This window comes from Eptesicus fuscus, chromosome 4, assembly GCF_027574615.1.
Source record: "Eptesicus fuscus isolate TK198812 chromosome 4, DD_ASM_mEF_20220401, whole genome shotgun sequence".
NCBI classification, from domain to species: domain Eukaryota; kingdom Metazoa; phylum Chordata; class Mammalia; order Chiroptera; family Vespertilionidae; genus Eptesicus; species Eptesicus fuscus.
Genome location: NC_072476.1, coordinates 33,207,205 through 33,227,374, shown reverse-complemented (window position 1 = coordinate 33,227,374; position 20,170 = coordinate 33,207,205). Strand labels below are relative to the sequence as shown.

Below are 20,170 nucleotides of genomic sequence, written 5' to 3'. Positions count from 1 at the left end.
GCTCCAGCGGCCCCCCCCCCCGCCCCCCGCCCGCAGCCAGGCCCCGGTCTCCGCCGTGGGATCGGGGCCGGAGGTAGGTGGGGCCCGCCCTCGCCAACCCCCCGACCCCCGCAGCCACCCCGCACCGCCAAGGAGGCCAACGTTTATTTTTCTTAAAACAGTTTTACTCCTTTCAACCTAGAAACATCCCAACCTTTGAGGACGAGCGGGGCGGGACGAAAGGGGGCGATGGGGCGGGGGCGGGGGCGGAGTTGGGGTGGTGCGGGGTCTTCTCGGCGCGGGAGGCGCCAGCTGCTGCGGGTCGGGGCGGGGAGCCCTCAGGGGCACTTCCGCTCCACGCACTGCTTCCCGCCTTCTTCGTACTCCTGCTTGGAGATCCACATCTGCTGGAAGGTGCCCTGGGCGCGGGGACGACAGCGGAGGTCAGCGAGGCCCCGAGGGAGTGGGGGCGAGCGCTTCCCCACGTGCCACCAGGGCAGGCTCGGCCCCTCCAAACCCTCTTCCTGGCCTCCCCCGCCCCTCACCCCGCCTCCCTCCGGCAAGGACCTCCCTAACCCCCACCCGCGCCAGCATCCCGCCAACCCCTTCATATTCTGGGGGCGAAGACCCTCCTTCAGGCCGTTCAATCATCATGTTCATTCATTCATTCAACAAGTATCAATTTCGCACCGTCTGCCCTGGGCCAGGCCCTGTTTTTGAGCTGGGTGATGGGACTTACAGCCCCAGGCCGACCAACCAGCACCCAGCACCCCCCCCCGCCCCACCCACACACACACACGCACACACATGTATACGCACACTCCACCTCCACCAGGCATCCTATCACTCCATCAGGCCTTACAAACTGGTCACGTCTTCCCTCCTTCCCAAGGAAAACCTTTCACCATTCCTGCACCCCCTGACTTGAGATGGAGTCTCCACTCTGGTGCCCCACCCCTATTGCCACTTGCCCCTGAGGGCCTCCTGCACTGGGCATTTCAGCCTGTCTCTTCTCTTTCTTTGATGGTTGCTCTGTCTCCGTCTGCAGGTTAATGCCTGTGTCCGTGGCTCTGTCCCTTTTTCTCTCCTTGGCTCCCAGAACAAGGCTTCCTGGACCAGCTCACCCACTCCCCTGACTTCTCATGAGCTAAAACGCACGCCTCCCCCAATATTCCGTGTTCCTTGCAGATTTCCAGGCTGAGTAACAGAGCCAAATACTCAGCTGCCTTTTGGGTACCTTTTCTTGAGTGTCCCTCAGGACTTCACACTCAACATGTCCACCACCGAGTTTATTATCTTCCCCAGGTGTGGCCCAAACTCGTTTCTATGGTCTTTCTTGCTTCCTAGCACCGCCCAACAGAGCGGTCACTAGCCACCTGCGGTTACTGAGCACTTGAAATGTGGCTGGTCTGAATTGAAATGTGTTCTATGTAACATACACACCAGATACTGAAGACAAAGTCCAGAAAAAAGAATGTAAAATATCCCAATCATTTTTATATTGATCATGCATTGAAATTATATCTGGACATATTGGGTTAAATAAAATATATAGTCTTTAAACTTAATTTCAGCTTACTATTTGGACTTTAAATATGGCTGTTAGAGATTTTTAAACTGCATATGTGACACATTACAGTCCTTTTGGGCCTCATCCTAGACCCTCTTCCCTCTTGCTTCTTGCATCTAAATAGTGTCCACATTCTGTCAGTCGGACCTCTGATAAGCTCCCAAATCCACCCCCTAATATCGACTCCTTTTTCAAACCCCAATCATAGTAGAGACCACTGAGCCCAAGTGAGCTTCCTAAATTATAATTCGACTATCTGCTGTGTCTGCTCGCTGCCTTTGGCCTTGCCTGCCTCTGCTCATGGTCCAAGCTCCCTCCCTCCCTCTTTGCCTCATGGGCTCTTACTCAATCTTCCCATCTCAGTTTGAATGCTCCTTACAGGCCCTTCATGGTCCCTGAACTGGATCAGGTCCTTCCTTAAAGGAATACCCTCACACTTTGTGAGGAGTTCCTGTTTAACGGTCTTGGCCTCTAGACTGTCCCTGCTCATGGAGGCAGGGACTGTGCCAAGCGGTCTGTGCACTTCAGCCCACAGGAAGCCCCAATAACTGTGTGTGGCCACATGCTCAGCCCTGAGCTAACTTCAGACTGTTAGCCTTCTGCCTTTCTGACCCTCGTTTCTGTCTCTCTGGGGGCTCCCCCTCCAGTGGATGTCCCCCCTGCGTGGCTGACACTCTCCAGGTGCGGTTTGCATCTCCAGCTCCCTGCTCGGTATCTTGCTTCTGCCCCAGCAGCAGGCCCACGCGGAACTCTTCACCTACTGCCCCAGACCAGCCTGCTTGCCTCCTTCTCTAACTGCCCCTTGTTCTTCACCCCGTCCCCACTACAGCCCATGACTCCAGGCCAATATAGCCTCCTTCCAAGCTTCCCTTGCATCCAACTCACACTGGATTCTTAAAGACATAGTCTTCTCGAACATGCCTGTGATGTCACCTAGCCTTACCCCAAACCTTCAGTGTCTCCTCTCTGCTGACTACATGGATGCCGCACCCGGACACACAGGGCCACAGCAACCTCATCCCAACCAACCACTCCAGCTTCACGTCCCTCTACTCCCTGATTTGTGTCCTGTGGAGCATCAACCCTTCTGGGAGCATGACTGCCCTTTCTCAAAAATAAATGTTTGTTGAATGAATAAATGAGGAGGCAGGCAAGGCCCTGGGGCTGTCCCTTTCCCACAGTCAGAGCCAGGCCAGACCCCTTCCCACTTACGAGTGAGGCCAGGATGGAGCCTCCAATCCAGGGGCTGAATTTGCGCTCCATGGTGCTGTTGCTGGCAATGAGCTTCAGTCGCATGCTCTGGGGGAGAACAAGGGCTTGGGGAAGCGGACGCCTGGGTTCTGGGGAAGGACAGGGCTGGGGTTGGGGAAGACTGGGAAGCCGCAGGGGGAAGGTTCTGCTCTGGCGGCCAGGACCCTAGAGGTTTGGGAAGGAGGAAGGACTTGGTCCTGCAGAGCTAACCCAGGCCTGGCGTCGAGGGCCCTAGCTGGGGGTGGGCTCCTACCGGTGGGGTCTTCTGGGAAAGCTCCCGATTGAGCCTGTCAGTGAAGCCCTGAAGCAGTGTGTTCCCACCAGTGACAATGACACTGCCGTAGAGGCCCTGAGAGCAGTGAGGAGGAGTAAGCAGACAGGGAGCAGCCCTTCCCTGTCCCCCCACTTCTCCTGGGCCCCTTTGCCCCGCTGAAGGCTTGGGCCTCACCGGGCGAATGTCGATGTCACACATGCCGATGCTGGTGGTCACCACATGGCCCACACCCAGCATGGTGTTCCCCGAGAGGCCCTGCAGAGAAAGGTGACCTGGGCGTTGGGCCTCCTGCCCCTTCTCCCCAGACGCCTGTGACCCTTCCCAGCCTCCCCCACACCTCGGCATCTGGGGACCCCAGCCAGCCCCACAACAGTGGCCTCCAGCCAGCCCAACCTTGACATTGGAGGGATCAAACAGGCCCTCAGGGATGCGGAGCCGCTCAGCACCGTAGTCTGTGTTGTAGCCATTGGGCATCTCATAATGCACAGTGGGCATCTGTGCAGCCACCCTGCCCAGAAAGGAGCAAGACTTTGTTTTCGATCATCACAAAGGACCGTAGGACCCCCCCTGAGCTCCAGGCCTGCCCTCTTTCCCACCCCCAGCTGTGGGCCCCACTCACTGCTCATCGTAGGGAGAGTCTGAGACCTGCAGCACAGAGGCCTGGAAGTCCTGGATCACCTCCTGAGAACCCAGGGAGGTAGTGAGGGTTGGCCACCCGCCTCATACCTCCACAACCCCCTCCCACCTGCAGGGCCTCTGTCCCTGTCTGTCTGCTCATGGCAGGGGACTGGCAGCTAGGGAGGGGTGTTTCGGGGGATCGTCTCCAGCGTCTCACATTGCACATGTAGTTATGCCAAGACTTGGAAACCTGAGGTAGCTTCTCCTTCTTCTTCCAGTTCGGTGGGGCGCCCTCCCGTACGGGCTCCTGTGGGGGTACAGCCTATGAGCATCCTTCCTCATCCCATCCTTGCCCAGCCCACCCTGACCACACCTACATTCCCAGCACTCACTGGCTCTGTAGCTAACAGGCACTGGGCTCTCTGCTCTATGGCCCACAAACGTGTTTCCATCCCTGTTAGAGGAGGGATAGTGGGGAGAGCCTGTTCCCACAAATTCCACCCAGGCAATTGGTACAGCTGATCTGAAAGACCCGGGTCAGAGAAAGCTGAGGGAATAGGGAACACAGTGGGAGACCAGAACCTTAAGGAAACAGCCTTTACTGAGCCAGGTTCCATGGGGTGGTCCAAGCAGACCCTTGCATGTAGTATCTCATTTGACACAGCAGCCTTATGTACTGTTCCACGTTTCAGGGGAAGAAAATGGGGTTCGGGGAACTTCAGTCTCATGCTCTAGGTCACACAGCTTTTACATGGTAGAAGCAGACCTTGAAACTGACCCCAGAACTCACCACACTGGCCCTTCACATCATGCCATCAGCTGGCTGTGTGACCTAGGCCACATCCCTCAGCCTGTCTGCATCTCTGATGCCTTGATTGTAAATGGGGAAATTGGACCCAGGGTCCTCTGAGGGCCCTGCTGCTCCCGCTCTTATATCTAATGAGATAATGGGTCGACAGACACAGGTGAGGGCCCAGGATGCCCCAGAGGCCCCACCTTGGCAGCAATCATATAAGGTGGGATGATGTCAATGGCCATTTCTTGAAAGAGCTCCCGGCACTGCATGGAGATGAAGTCCCCTGCCAGGGGTGACTTGACGATGCCTAGAAAGGGAGAGGTGTCAGAGCCTGGTCTCCCAAGGCACTCCCAACCTCTGCTGAGACCCCACCTTGCTGCAGGACGTAGCCATCATGCACTGGAATGGCCGTGGTGTGGGTGGCCCCACTGTCCAGTACCAGGCCGGTGGAGCGTCCGTTTGCAAAGCTGGCATAGGACAGGTAGGTCAAAGAGATAGCAGCAGCAAATGAGGGGGCAGGGACCCAGGTCTGACCTCTGCTATGCTGAGGTACAGCCCATTCCCAGTCTGCAAATTTCTCCTTGTTTGTGACCCATCTGCTGTAGGAAGGCTCCTGAGACCTCTGTCACTTTTCCCCTCTCTGAATCACAACACCTTCCTCTCTTCCTTCTTTCTGAGCTCCCAGCCTCTTTTTAGTTGTGGTTTTATGTCCTATGGGCTCTTTGAAATTAGGGGCCATATCGCCCCAGTGCATATAGCACAGGGTTCAATGCAAGGCAGATCCTTAAAAAGAAAATGCTGATTAGCTGTTTGGGAAGGAAACTCCTGTATCGTATATACGCCTTCTTCTCTCCAGCCCCAGCCCCTACTTGGCCCAACTTTCTCTCTGCCCAACCTGACCCAAGAAATGGGAAGTGGCTGCTGACCTGACCACCCCAGGGTCCAAGGCATTAGTCCACAGGGGCTTTCTGTACTAATGGGGTTCCTGAGGGTGTCTGCCCTTCCAAGACCTTATCTCCATAGACTCAAGCCTAACCCCTAGCTCAGCAGGCTACACACCCTCTCTGGCCCTCCACCCAAGCAGAGCAGCTCAGCCCAGAGGATACGCGGTGAGCACAGCTGTCTTGCATAAGAAGAAGGCAGGAATGTTGTACTGTTCAAACATCAGCTCAGTCAGCTTCTCCCGCTTGGCCCGTGTATTCCACTGGGGAGAAAGTGCAGGAGGGGGGAACTCAGGAATGGAGAGGCTCAGGCCCATGCACGTACATACACACACACAATTTTGACTGGCACAGAGGTCGTCCCTGTAACCCACATTGACCTTTAGAATGTCAGAACTATAAAGAAGTTTAAAGATCACAATCCAAACTCAGCTGAAGAAGACAAAACTCAGAGAGAGAGAGTGATTTGCCAAAGGTCACATGGTAGAGCTGGGACTCGAGTCATAGTTTCTTGACTCCTGGCCCAATGTTCTTTATTGTACAATATACACACTTCAGGCTCCTCCCAGCCCCCAATACATCTCTCTTCTTCCCCATTCTAATCATTTCAGAGGTGAGATATTTCTGGGTAAAAATGGTGGATTGAATACAAACATCTAATTTTATTCCCTTCCAGGATCCCAGCAAAACTATAATCAAGGGGCAATTTAAAAAGACATAAACCCACAAAAACCAACAAACACATGAAAAGATACTCAATGCTGATGGCCATTAGGGAAATGCAGATCAAAAGCACAATAAGATACCACTTCACACCCACTAGGATGGTAACAATTATTTGAAGAAAAAAACAACAACAGAAAACAACACGTTTTGGAAAGGATGTGGAGAAACTGAAACTATTGTAAGTTGCTGGTAGAAAGGTAAAATAGTTCAGCCACTGTGGAAAGCAATTGGCAGTTCTTCAAACAATTAAACATTAAATTACCATATGATCCAACAGTTCAACTCCTAGTTATAGACCCCGAAGAATTGAAAACAGGTGCTCAAACAAATCTTGTACACAACTATTCATAGCAGCACTATCAACAATAGCCAAAATGGAAACAACCCAAATGCTCATCAGTGGATGGATAGAAAAACAAATTGTGGTATATCCATACAATGAAATATCACTCAGCCATAATAAAAATCCAAGTACTGATATATACTACAACGTGAATGAATCTCAAAAACATTATGCTATGTAAAAAAATACAGACATAAAATATCACATATTGTATGATTCCATTCTGTAAAAAAATCAAAATAGATATATCCATAGACACAAAAATCAGATTGATGGTTGCCAAGGGTTGAGGCAGGGGGCGTGGGAGATGGCTTTATGAAAACGGATTTTCTTTTGGGATGATGAAAATGTTTTGGAACTAGATAGAAATTATGGTTGTACAACATTGTGAATGTATTAAGTTGTTAACATTAAAAAGGTTCATGTTAGCTGGGAGAGAGAGAGAGATGTCCTCAAAGGTTGGGAAAAATAAGAAAAGAGAAAACAGCAACCTCTTTCCCAAGATTGGAGATCAGATAGGTGAGTGGTAACTGACTTCACAGATCCAAGAATGCTGATTCATAAGGCAGTAGAGGAAAAAATCAGAAACAACCTGTGTTAAATTGCAGACCCCTCACAGGTCTCAGGAATTGGCAATTTCAGGTATCTCTGGAAGTGGAAGTGAAGGGAAAGCTAAAATAAAATTGTTTAAAGCTCTTCAAGTAACAGATCCTAAACTCTTTCCCCAATTCCATATTACTGGGCTATTGCTCACCCTAACTCGGGAGAAAACTGGAAGAATATGTTGAACATCAGTCCTATTCTCTCTCTTGGCTCTTAGAATGGTGGTGCCAGGCCTGTCTTTAGGGTGGAAATCTTTCCTGTGAGTTACATCAAAGATATAAAGATTCCAATTATCAGAGGCTGCCTAACAAACATCCCAGTCAGAGCAACCTATAGCAAAGATCATAGCCCCCCACCCCACACAGCTTCCTAACAGCTTCTTTTATTTTTTGGATCAATCCTCACCGGAGGATATTTTTCCATTGATTTTTAGAGAGAGTGGAAGGTGGGGGAGAGACACACAGAGAGAGAAAAACATCAATGTGAAACAGACACATCACTTGGTTGCCTCCGGAAGGGTCCCGACCAGGACAGGGGATTGAACCTGCAATTGAGGTTCATGCCCTTGATCAGAATCCATTGCTCTATCCACTGAGACAAACCGGCTAGGGCCCTATCAGCATTTTAGTCGCTCATCTTTTTTTTTTCTTTTTTAAAATATATTTTTATTGATTTCAGAGAGAAAGGGAAAGGGAGAGAGAGAGAGAGACATTAATAATGAGAGAGAATCATTGATCGGCTGCCTCCTGCACATCCCCTACTGGGGATCTAGCCCACAACCCGGACATGTGCCCTTGATTGGAATCAGACTTAGGACTTTTCAGTCCGCAGTCCGACGCTCCATCCAATGAGCCAAACCTGCTAGGGCTTAGTCCACCATCTTAATCATAAGCAGACACCAAGGATTTACATAAATCTAAAAAAACACACCAAAAAACCTGTAAAATGAGGTAGAGCCCTGCTGGCCTGGTTCAGTGGTTGAAGTCGACCTATGAATCAGGAGGTCATGGTTCAATTCCCCGTCAGGACACATGCCTGGGTTGCGGGTCTCAATCCCCAGTGGGGGGCATGCAGGAGGCAGCTGATCAATGATTCTCTCTCATCATTGATGTTTCTATTTCTCTCTCTCCCTTCCTTTTTGAAATCGATAAAAAAATATATATATTTTAAAAATTAAAAATAAAATAAATTGAGATAGAGAACCAAAAAAAAAGGGCGGGGGGAGGGGGAAGTAGCTTAGGAGAACCAAAATTATGCAGGGACACGAAAATTTTCAAAAGCAAAATTTATAATATCCTTTATGAGATAATAGATGATCTTGTACCCATGACACAGGAATAGTATGCTCTAAAAAGTAACATTTGTGTAGCAAAAAAAGAACTCCTGAAAATTAAAAATACAGGAGCAGATATAAAAAAATCAATAGAAGGGTTAAAAAATAAAGCTGAGCCCAGCCTGTGTGGCCCAGTGGTTGAGGGTCAATCTATGAACCAGGAGAACATGGTTCAAATCCCTGTCGGGCACCCAGGTTGCAGGCTCGATCCCCAGTTCAGGAGGCAGCCAATCAATGATTCTCTCTCACCGTTGATGTTTCTATCCCTCTGTCCCGCTCTGGAAGCAATAAAAAATTTAAAAATCTGCCCCCATTTTGTATACCCATGTACTTACTAAAAAATAATAAAGTTGAGGGAATGTCTTGGAAATTAGAGGGAAAAATGAAAATGTGGAAAAATACAAAAATTAGAGAACTAGTTCAAGAGGTGTAGAATCCAAATAATAAGATTTCCCAAAAGGGAGAACAAAGAAAATTTAGATAAACAAGTAATTTAAATTACTGAATTAAATAATTACTGAATTATTTTTTTTTCACTGATTGAAAGACACAGGTTTCTAGATTGAAGTTACATACTGAGTGTCTAGAGCAGTGAATTTCAACCTTTTTCATCTCACAGCACACATAAATTAATTACTAAAATTCTGAAGCACACCAAAAAATATATTTTTTGCCGATCTGACAAGAAAAGTGTAATTTTGATTCATTCACATTGAATGAATGTTGTTGTGTTGGCTGTTGTAATTTTTTAATTTATTTGACAATCTAAGGGAAAAAGAGGTTAGTGCCCCAGACTAAATAGTTAGGTATTATATATTTTTAAAATTCTTGTGGCACACTGATTGAAAATCACTGGTTTAGAGCCGTGGTCAGCAAACTGCGGCTCGCCAGTCACATGTGGCTCTTTGGCCCCTTGAGTGTGGCTCTTCCACAAAATACCACGGCCTGGGCGAGTCTATTTTGAAGAAGTGGCGTTAGAAGAAGTTTAAGTTTTAAAAATTTGGCTCTCAAAAGAAATTTCAATCATTGTACTGTTGATATGTGGCAACAATAGAAGCTGGATGACAATGGAGAAGTACCTTCAAGATTATGGAGAAAAATGATTTCCAATTTGGAGTGTTATACCTAGCTAAGCTATCAATACAAGATCAGACATGCAAAGTCTCAGAAAGTTTACTTCCTGTGACTTGTCTAAGGCAATTACTGGAGACTGTGCTCCATGAAAATAATAAAGCAAGTTTTAAAAAGTAGTCATGAGATGCAGGAAACAGGATTTTTAACATAGGAGAGAGGCAAAGGGATTCCCTAAAATGATGGTGAAGGGAGATGTCAGGATGATAGCTATGTTCTCTGTGTAGAAGGCAACCAGTCCAAAGTGGAGCGAATCAGTGGATTCTTGAAGAGATTTCTTTCAAGAAGATGAAATTGACACAATGCCAAAGTGATTTTTTTTTAAAGTATGTATCATCCAACTTTGTTCTCTTAAGATTTTTTGACTATTCTGAGTCCCTTGATTTCCATATGAATTTTATTTTAAAAAAATTTTTTTAATTGATTTCAGAGAGGAAAGGAGAGGGAGAGATAGAAACATCAATGATGAGAGAGAATAATTGATTCGCTGCCTCCTGCATGCCCCCTAATGGGGATCGAGCCTCCAACACAGGCATGTGCCCTTGACTAGAATCGAACCTGGGACCTTGGAGTCTGCAGGCTGCCATTCTGTTAAACTGAGCCAAATCAGCTGGGGCAAGGAATTAATTTTTTGAGAAAGGTATAAATAAATGATGAATAATTTAGGGTCACACTTCTTTTTTAAAATTCTCTCCCGAGGATATATTTTTTTTTTTTGGAGGGGCAGAACCTCACGTGGGACCTGTGAGGTTCGACTTTATTTTTTTTTATTTTTATTGATTTTTACAGGGAGGAAGGGAGAGAGATAGAGAGCTAGAAACGTCGATGAGAGAGAAACATCGACCAGCTGCCTCCTGCACATCCCCCACTGGGGATGTGCCTGCAACCAAGGCACATGCCCTTAACCGGAATCGAACCTGGGACCCTTCAGTCCGCAAGCCGACGCTCTATCCACTGAGCCAAACCGGTTTCGGCCGGAGGATATTTTTTTTCCATTGATTTATATAGAGAGTGGAAGGGAGGGAGAGGGAGAGAGAGAGAGAGAGAGAGAAACAGAGAGAGAGAGAGAGAGAGAGGAGAGAGGAGAGAGAAACCTCCATGTAAGAGAGACACATCACTTGGTTGCTTCCCACAGGTGTCCCACATGTCCCTACTAGGGCTAGGAAACCTGCAACTGAAGTACATGCCCTTGACCAGGAATCGAACCCGTGACTCTTCTAACCAGGCTGACGTTCTAATCACTGAGCAACCGGCCAGGGCTAGAGTCACACTATTAAGTAGATGGGAAACTATGCAAAATAAAAATCAAGACAATTTCAGTTCTAGGAAAAACAAAAGGTTGTGCAGGAAAGGAAAAGTAACCATAGTTTATTGCCTGGCTCAGCCCTGATTAGTATACATAATAACAACAGTGTAAATACTGAATATTGATCTTAGAAAAACCTAAAATACAACTGTACATAAAGGTGGAAGTGCTGGGCCAGCATCGGCCTATGAATCAGGTGGTCATGTTTCATTCCTGGCATCGGGCTCAACCCCCAGTAGGGGTCATGCAGGAGGCAGCCAATCAATGATTCTCTCTCATTCTCTCTCTCTCTCTCTCTCTCTCTCTCTCTCTCTCTCTCTTCCTGTCTGAAATCAATAAAAATATATACTTTTTTAAAAAGGTGGGAGTGCCCTAAGCTGGTTTGGCTCAGTGGATGAAGCATCGGCCTGCAGACTGAAGGGTCCCAGCTTAGATTCCAATAAAGGGCACATACCCAGGTTGTGGGCTCAATCCCCAGAAGGGGGCATGCAGGAGGCAGCCGATCAAGGATTCTCTCTCATCATTGATATTTCCATCTCTCCCTCCCTCTCCCTTCCTCTCTGAAATCAATAAAAATATATATTCCTTTTAAAAGGCGGGAGAAACAAATATGTGTGGTGTGGGCTTGGGGAGGAAAAAGAGCTAAATGCTCATTTTCTATAGTTGGAAATCCATGGAGAATGCCTAGAACTAAAACATCCACAGGCAGCATTTTAAGTATGTTAGTGATTTGAAAGAAAATGACAAAATTAGCTAAAAGAGAGAAAAGCAGCTGCCTCTGGAAAAGGTAAATGGAAGGAAGAGAGTATGAATGGCAATTTTTTTACCTTAACATACTTTATAAAGGAAATTGATTATTTATGTGCATATATAGCATTGACAAAATTTTAAGTTAAAAGTTCAAAAAAGGACTTCACAAGGGAAAAGAGTGGATAAGGCTGGCTGGGGGAAGGGTGAGTGGATGGAGTGGGAGGAGAGAGAGGGATGGAGACCAAACCAGGGAGGGAGGAAGAAGATGTGGTTGGAAGGAAAGTGTGAAAATGGAGATGGGTGACTGATGACAGAGGCTTGCGGAGAGAGGTGAGTGATGGGCCCAGGGTTGGACTAGAGGCTGGACGAGGCACTTACCGGCGCCTCAGACATGAGCACTGGGTGCAGGTTTGGCTCGGACTTGACATGTTTGCTGTAGGTGTGATCCAGGATGGCGCGGAAGCACTCCCAGTCCTCGACTGGGGCCAGGATACCCGCAGGAAGAGATGAGGTTGGGCAGGCAGGGGTCCAGAGACAGGAAGGAAAGGAAGGGGAAAGACCAAGTCCAGGGGAGGGGAAATGAGATCAGCTCCGGTGGCAATCCCCCCTTCCCAGGGCAGCTGTGGGAAGCAGTGAGGGGATCCCTGGGACTTGGGTAGCTGCAAGGAAGACTCCATGGGTGTGGGGTGCTGTGTCCCAGACTGAGGGGTGGACTTCAGGTCTGTGTCAGGAGGCGGTGGATGGGGGCCCCTTACTCATGCCATTTTTGAGGGGTGACATGACCTCCGCTCCATCCCGAGGCACATGCAGGGCGTTGGTGTCGATGTGAAAGATCTTCCCTTTCTTCTCCTTCTCCCCCTCCAACTCCAGCCCGCACCCCTCCTCCGCGGCCAGCAGCCCCACTGTGGTAGGGAAGTCAGCCTGGAGGGGTGAACCGGCAGGGAGAGGGATCAACCTCTTGCCCCAGTCCAAGCCCTCGGCAGGACCTCAGCCCGCCCCTGGGTTTACGCAGCCAACCCAGCATGTTTTCTCCCACATTCCCGCTCAGCAAAGCTCCTCTCTGGGCTGAGAGCCCTGCGTTTCTGGGAAGCCTGGAGAGGCGCCCGGAGGCCCTGGGATTTGGGAAGGGGCTGGAAGGCTCACCTTGGGACAGTCCTCCCCAGCGTATCCAGCGCGGACCGAGAAGGAGCCAATGTCAAAGACCAGCGCACCCACCTCATCTGTGTCGGGAGACAGGTGTGTGAGGGGGTCTCTCCCAAACTCTCTCCCCCCGGATAGTTCCGGGGAGCAGTCATGACAGAGCCACCTTCAATACTGGCCGAGACGAGTGGGAGCTTGGCTTGGAGTCCGGAGTCAAGCTTCCCGAGCCCCTTCTTGCCCAGTGGCCTTGTCAAGCCAGTCTCTTTGCTGGCGAGGAAGGGGTCGGGGCCGGGCGGCGGTGGGGTGAAGGGTGTAGAGGTTGGGCCAGGTGCGCGCGCGAGTTTGGGGAAGACCGAAGGTAGGAGGGGCACAGGACCCAAACCCAGGGCTGGACCCGCTCGAGCACCGAGGTGACAGGCCCCGGGGTGCCCAGAGCTTGAGTCGCGCCAGTCGGGGCGCAGGGCTGCAGGTGGGGGCCCCACCAGGCTTGAGAGGCCAAAGCCGGAGGCTCGCTCACCTCCGCCGTAGACGCCCCCGCTCATAGTGCCCTCTTCAGCTCTGCTCGCGGCCCGTGGGCGGCGGCGGGATCAGCACCGAGGCGGCCGGACAGCTCCCGGGATCCCGGGTGGGGCGGGGCGCGGGGCGGCCAATCGCAAGGCCGGATCCCCCACCCCCAACAGCACTGCGGATTGGGTACGAAGAGAGACAATAACCCAGCCAGGGGCTGCTGCTTTAAAGGGATAGACACCACCACATTAGGTGGCGGGATGGGGATTAGCGTGTGGTTAGCAAGAACCGTGAGACGGGCCCTAAAGGATAAGCAGGCAGAGAGCAGAGTACCCAAGAGATGGAGACCATGTCCATCCGGAGGCCAGGATTCTGCAAGGTGACTGCTGCTGGGCCCCTGCTCCCTTACCTTTTTTTAATTTTATTTATTTTTAATTGATTTTGAGGGAGAGAGAGAGAAACAGAGCGGAGGGCTGTCTCCTGCACGCCCCCTACCGGGGATTGAGCCTGAAACTTGAGCATGTGGCCTGACTGGGAATCTACCAACAGCCTTTTGGTGCACTGGATGAGGCCCAACCCACTGAGCCACACCAGCCAGGGCTGCTCCCTTACTTTTTAAATTGGGACCAAGGAGCGGGCGCCATAGGCGGGGAGAGTCATCCATTCTCAGGCTCCTGAAAAAGGTTCTGCCATACCAGGCCTGAACGAGATGAGGAGGGGGAGAAGGGGGAGAGGGAGAGGGAGATATAGGGGAGTAGGGGTGCCTCTCTCCTTCTCTGTCTTTCTGATGACCCCTCTTTTCCTTGTCTGTCCCTTGGGGCCTGAGCACACTTATATATACATTCATACATGGTGCTCAGCCAACCCAGCATCAGCTTCCTTTCCCTATTCTTCTATCTTCATCTGTTCTCCTCAGAAGATATTTATCAAGTAAGCAACTAGAAGGATCCTAGATTCTTCTGGGCTCCTGGCATGAAGCCACCTTCACAGCAGTTTTGATAGCAAAGGTGAAGGTGAAGGTGCCTGCATTGTTTCAGCTGTGAAACTCTGATGTGAGTATGTGTATAGGTGTGTGCTTGTATGCATGTTTGTATGTGTCAGTATGTGAATACATCTGTGTGTTGGAGGCACTTCCACCTACTTGTTTTGGGTTGGTGGAGCATTAAGATTAGAGGAAGAGGGTACTATGTGATGTGAGAATGCCCCTGAAGGTTCTCTGCTCACCAGATGCTCACTCTGGAAGGACAGATGGCTTGAGTTGGCTCATAGATAAACCCCTGGCAACCTGGGTATTTCACATGATGAGGGTTGGTTCCAAGTCGAGGCCTGGCTCCCCAGATTGGAGGAGTCCAGGCTTCAGTGGGAGGGATGAGCTATAAGGGAGAGAGCCTACTCAAAAGCTGGGAAATTGAAATATTCTTGAGTGACCTTTGGTCAGTACTCCAGATGAATTGAATGAGCCCCTTAACCTCCTGGCGCCTGCATTGTTTTCATCTTTCAAAATGCTGAAGTGATAATTAAAGGGACACTGGGGGGCGGGGGGAAGTAATTCTATTTAGGGCTTTCATGTCTCCTTTTGTTGATATTTAATGACGTTTCTTCACTTCTTCTGTAAATTCACCTGTCAATTCCTACTATCCCCTCTCCCACTCCAGTCTGGATCTCACACTCAGAAACTTCCCCAGTTGAGAGAAAACTTACTGATCCAACTCTAGATGTTACATGAATTTAGAGGCAGACCCCTGTTTTGGGTCACATAGCCAACTGGGAAAGAGCCAGGACTAGAAATCACATCTCTTATCAGCCAGTTGACAGATGACTTTGTGTCATAACACCTTTCTGTGCCTCTCCAAGCTTCACTCTTCCCATCTGTAGCACAGCTGTAGGACTTAATCTGATGCCAGAATCAAGTGCCTAGCTAAGAGCTGGGCATGCAAGACTACTCAGTAAATGTTGGGTCCCAAGAATGTCCCTGGGGAGTTTTTGAGGCTTTAATGATATTATTCATAAGTTAGAAATCTATAGTCTATCTGGTAATGATAAGTGAATTTTCCTGTGATGGTTGGTGGAAAAGCTAATTGAAAAGCTAGTTGGTGCCCTAACTTGTTTGGCTCAGTGGATAGAGCATTGGCCTGCGGACTCAAGGGTCCCAGGTTCGATTCCGGTCGAGGGCATGTACCTTGGTTGTGGGCACATCCCCAGTGGGGGGTGTGCAGGAGGCAGCTAATTGATATTTCTCTCTCATTGATGTTTTGAACTCTCTATATCCTCTCCCTTCCTCTCTGTAAAAAATCAATAAAATATGTTTAAAAAGAAAAAAAAAGAAAAGCTAGTTGGCTAACTATAGGACTAGACTTGGCCAAGTCAACTGTGGCCAATCTTCATTTGTCCTTGGATCTGACATGCTATTCTATTATATATGGAAGTAATTAAGGTAAAGGTTATTAATATATTTCACTCATCCATTCATTGATTTAACAAGCATCTTTTTTTAAAAATAGATTTTATTGATTTTTTTACAGAGAGGAAGGGAGAGGGATAGAAGTTAGAAACGTCGATGAGAGAGAAACATCAATCAGCTGCCTTCTGTACACTCCCTACTGGGTATGTGCCCGCAACCAAGGTACATGCCCTTGACTGGAATTGAACCTGGGACCCTTGAGTCCGCAGGCCGACGCTCTATCCACTGAGCCAAACCGGTTAGGGCACAAGCATCTTTTATGTCTACCATGTGGCAGGCATTGTGCATGGCACGGGAATACTGCAGTGCATATGATATATCCCAGCTCTCAGGAAGTTTGGGTGTCGTGGGGAGCTCAGACATACATGAAAATAGGATGAAATGGAGGCCTAAAGGAGAGAGGGGCCTCCTGTCTTTGAGAGTCCAGGGAGGCTTCTAGAAGTGAAGTTTGAACTGAATTATGAAGGATGAATAGGGGTTCACTAGTGAACAAGGTGGGAAAGGTCTTCCTCATAGAGAATAGCATGTGCAGAGGTCTAGAGACATGAACATTTCTGGCATATGTGGAGCTCAGTCTAGAAGGAGGGTTGGATATGAGCTGGTGGCAGAGACCACTGTCAGGGGGAGATGAGACTGGAGAAGTAACAAAAGATAAATTCTTTTGTGCCTGAGCTCTATTTTTAAAAATATTTTTCTTGATTTCAGAGAGGAAGAAAGATAGATAGATTGATAGACAGCTGGATAGATAAATCAATGATGAGAGAGAATCATTGATCAGCTGCCTCCTGCATACCCTAGGGATTGAGCCCAGGCATGTGCCCTGACCAGGAACTGAACTGTAACCTCCTGGTTCATAGGTTGATGCTCAACCACTGAGCCACGCCGGCCAGGCCTGAACTCTAGTTTTATTTAGTAAACACAAAGTATCTACTATGTGCCAGGCACTGTTATAAATGTTTTATAAATATTAATTAATTTAGTCTTCATAATGACCCAATTATTACCTGCATTTTGCAGGGGAAACAGGCATAGAGAGATTAAGTGACTTGCCCCAGGTCACTCAGCTGGTACGTGACAGCTGAGACTTGAACAGTGAAAAGTATTGATCCTGGGGGAAATGTTGCCATGCTTCTATTCATTTCATAGATGTTCTCTAGGTGCTTGATAGACACTGGGAATAAAATGGCTTATGTAACTTATGCAACTCTTGTCGGGTTTAATGTCTATCCTGGAAGGTGGATGATTAAACAGTTAATTCAATAAAGTCACTGGAAGTTCTCACATTACAGGCCCAAATTCAGGTAGGCCAAATCTGAGCACCTGGTAATGACATCAAAGATGGTAGGACCAGGACCCTTAGGACCCCACACCTTGGAAATGATTTGGCTCTTGTGAGGGTCTGCTCATTGCTTGGTGAGCTCTCCTTCAGCTCTCTACCAGATAAACCAAATGCCTTGGCTTCATAGGAAACCCCTAGCCAGGGGTGGCAAGTGCCCAGAAATAAACAGTCCAGTAAGGCTGAAATAGGAATGCAGCCAGCATTGCAGTGGGGCACAAACAACAGTGTGGTCAGGGAGACAATATTGAAACTAAGCCTGAGGAAATTACCTGCATTTTTCCAGCTGACGAGGAAATAGAGTTGGAATGGGGGTGGAAGGTATTCTGATTGAGTAGAGGGTACAAGACCCAGCCTATGTGTCATGCAAAGAAGTTCCATCCTTCTCATGGAATCAATGGGGAACTATCACATGGTTTTGAACAGCAACATTATATGGTCCAATTTGCATTTTAGAAAGATATCTCTGGCAGCTATTTGGTAGTTTGATTAGAGAGGGACTATCCCAGAGGCCAGGAAATAGGCAAAAATCAAGGGAATAGCAGTTGGCATACAGCAGAAGAGATGGATTTAAGAAATATACAAGAAGCAGCATTGACAAGATGTATCCACCAGTGTGTAGACTGCTAGCCTTACATCAATAGTCATCTCTCTTTTTTCTTTTTTAATAATGTTTTAGCTAAGTATATGGCAAGAGACTACATTTCCCAGCCTTCCTTCATTCTGGCCAACTTCTGAGCAGAAGTTAGTGGTGTCCTTAAATAGGAAAGCACTTGTGCTTCCCAACCCCCACCCCAATCTCATCTCAATGCTAGTGGAAGCTGCCTGGGCCACACTGGTCACAGAGATGGATGCTAAGTGTTGAAGATGGCAGAGGTGTCCCCACAGTCCTGAAGTCTTTGTTATAGCAGTTTGGACTATACTAACCAGTTGAGCATCCTTTGGGTACGTGCAGTGAGGAAGTGAGAAGCTCCTGGGTGGATGGTGTTAACTGGGCCAAGAGATTCAAAGACAGGGTAGAGTTGGGTAGAATGGGGTGGAGTAGAAGAAGATAAACTTAGTTTTGAATATATTGAATGTGAGATGTCTGAGAACAGTGGTGTGTAGTAAATGTTTTAACAATAAGCTCTTTGAGAAAGAGGAGCCCTGATCTGAAACATTTGCTGATTTCCATGGTGTAAATACGTCCACCGTGATGATTATAAGTTACTACTATAAATATGATTTCACTGAGCTAGGAGTGGGGAAGAGAGGTACACAATGGGACCTTGTTAGCTGGTCCGAGCTGGCATAAGTTGACTCTAGCACATCACTCTCCATAAGCATTCAGATGGAGATATTCAGTCTGCAGTCAGATATACACCAAGTCTGTACAGGAAAAGAGATATCTGGGCTGCAGACAGAGGTTTGAGAATTATGAGCAATTAGGGGGTAGTTAAAATCACAGTACTAGATAAAATCACCAGTGAATAGCACAGAAAGTGAGAAGAGGAGGCTGAAGTCAGGATCCTGGAAAAACAACAACAACAACGTTTACAGAATGCCCTGAGGAGGGGAAGAAGGTCAAGAAGCTTGAGAAAGAAGTTAGAGGAAGGAGGAAGTGTCTCATTATTTGTCAGAGCCAGGTTCTCCACATGTGCTCCAGGGTTTCTGCCTTCTCAGAGAAATTGGTCATTCATTTGGTCATCCCCTACCTCTCTGTATCCTTCGCCTCCGTCACCCACCTTCACCCACCCGTCCTTTCAGTTATCATTTAAACAAGCTCTAGTAGCTCCCATCAAAACACAAATATCTGGACTCCACATCCTCCTTCCACTGATATTCCACTTTCCTACACCCTCCAAGTGGAGATTCCCAAAGCCTTGGTCACTTTGGTGGTCTCCACTGTCTCATTTCTCACTCACCCTCAGCCCACTGCGAGCAGACCATCCTTTGCAAATGCTCTGGCAAAGTCACTAGTGGCCTCTGCTTTACTCAATCCTATGTGCACTTCCCAGTCCAGTCTTGCTTCATCGCTCTGCAGCATTCAACACCATTCATCATTCCCTTTTTGGAACACTCTATTCTTTTGGTTTCCAAAACTCACATTCTCCTGATTTTCTTCTTAGCTCTCTGGCTTCTCCTTTGGCAATTTGTGTTCCTCTGCCTGACCTCAGGCCATCTTGTCTTTCCCCCAAACCTCGTTATGACTTCATATGCTCTAAAATGTCACTCCGAAGGATCTAATTCAACCCAGACTCCTCTGCTGAGCCCCAGACCTGTTTGGACAGCCACCTACTGAACATTCTTCCTTGTACCTCTCCTAGATACCTCAAACCTAATACACCCCAACTTAAAACTCTTGCCCTGGCCAGTATGGGTCAATTGGTTGGAGTGCCTTCCCGTACACCAAAAGGTCACGGGTTCAATTCCCTGTCAGGGCACATACTCAGGGTTGCGGGTTTGATCCCCAGCTGGGGTGCATATAGGAGGCAACCAATCCATGTTCCTCTCTCACATTGATGTTTCTCCCTCTCTAAAGTCAATAAAACATATCCTTGGGTGAGGATTAAAGACAACAACAACAAAAAACACACACACCGCCACCTCTTGATCTTTCTTCTCAAATGTGGCCCTTCTCAAATGTTCTGCTCTTGGTAAGTGGTACTTCCAGGATTATTGTTATTTCAATAATTATCTACCATCTGTCTCATTTATAAACTGCAAGCTCCCTGCATACAGAGAAGGGTGCATGTGTTGCCAGTTGTAGTCTCAGTGCCCAGGACAGTGCCTGATAGATCATTTGGATTCGATAAATATTTGCTAAATGAGTTAAAATAGGGAAGCATATTGGCACAGAAACTAAAGTGAGAGGAAGCAGTGTCAGATGCCCTAGTTCTGTGGTCGGCAAACTGCGGCTCGCGAGCCACATGCGGCTCTTTGTCCCCTTGAGTGTGGCTCTTCCACAAAATACCACGGCCTGGGCGAGTCTATTTTGAAGAAGTGGCGTTAGAAGAAGTTTAAGTTTAAAAAATTTGGCTCTCAAAAGAAATTTCAATCGTTGTACTGTTGATATTTGGCTCTATTGACTAATGAGTTTACCAACCACTGCCCTAGAGAGATGAA

General features: G+C 48.1%; 1 protein-coding gene across 2 annotated transcripts; it reads right to left on the bottom strand.

The window, feature by feature from the left end:
- Positions 1–317: 317 nt before the first annotated feature.
- ACTL6B (actin like 6B) lies at positions 318–18,391 on the bottom strand. Of its 2 annotated transcripts, XM_008141416.3 has the most exons (14): positions 13,279–13,303; positions 12,765–12,841; positions 12,377–12,542; positions 12,000–12,100; positions 5,595–5,692; positions 4,861–4,955; positions 4,689–4,795; positions 3,910–3,999; positions 3,694–3,755; positions 3,468–3,582; positions 3,249–3,329; positions 3,054–3,149; positions 2,762–2,848; positions 318–398 (listed from the first exon to the last, which is right to left on the bottom strand). In XM_008141416.3, exons 1-14 carry the CDS (start codon positions 13,301–13,303, stop codon positions 318–320), a joined length of 1,281 nt encoding a protein of 426 aa, XP_008139638.1. The 2 variants fall into 2 exon arrangements, with proteins under 2 accessions (XP_008139638.1, XP_054570239.1); XM_054714264.1 differs by lacking the exons at positions 12,765–12,841; positions 13,279–13,303 and adding an exon at positions 18,374–18,391 and having other exon boundaries at positions 12,377–12,503.
- Positions 18,392–20,170: the final 1,779 nt, after the last annotated feature.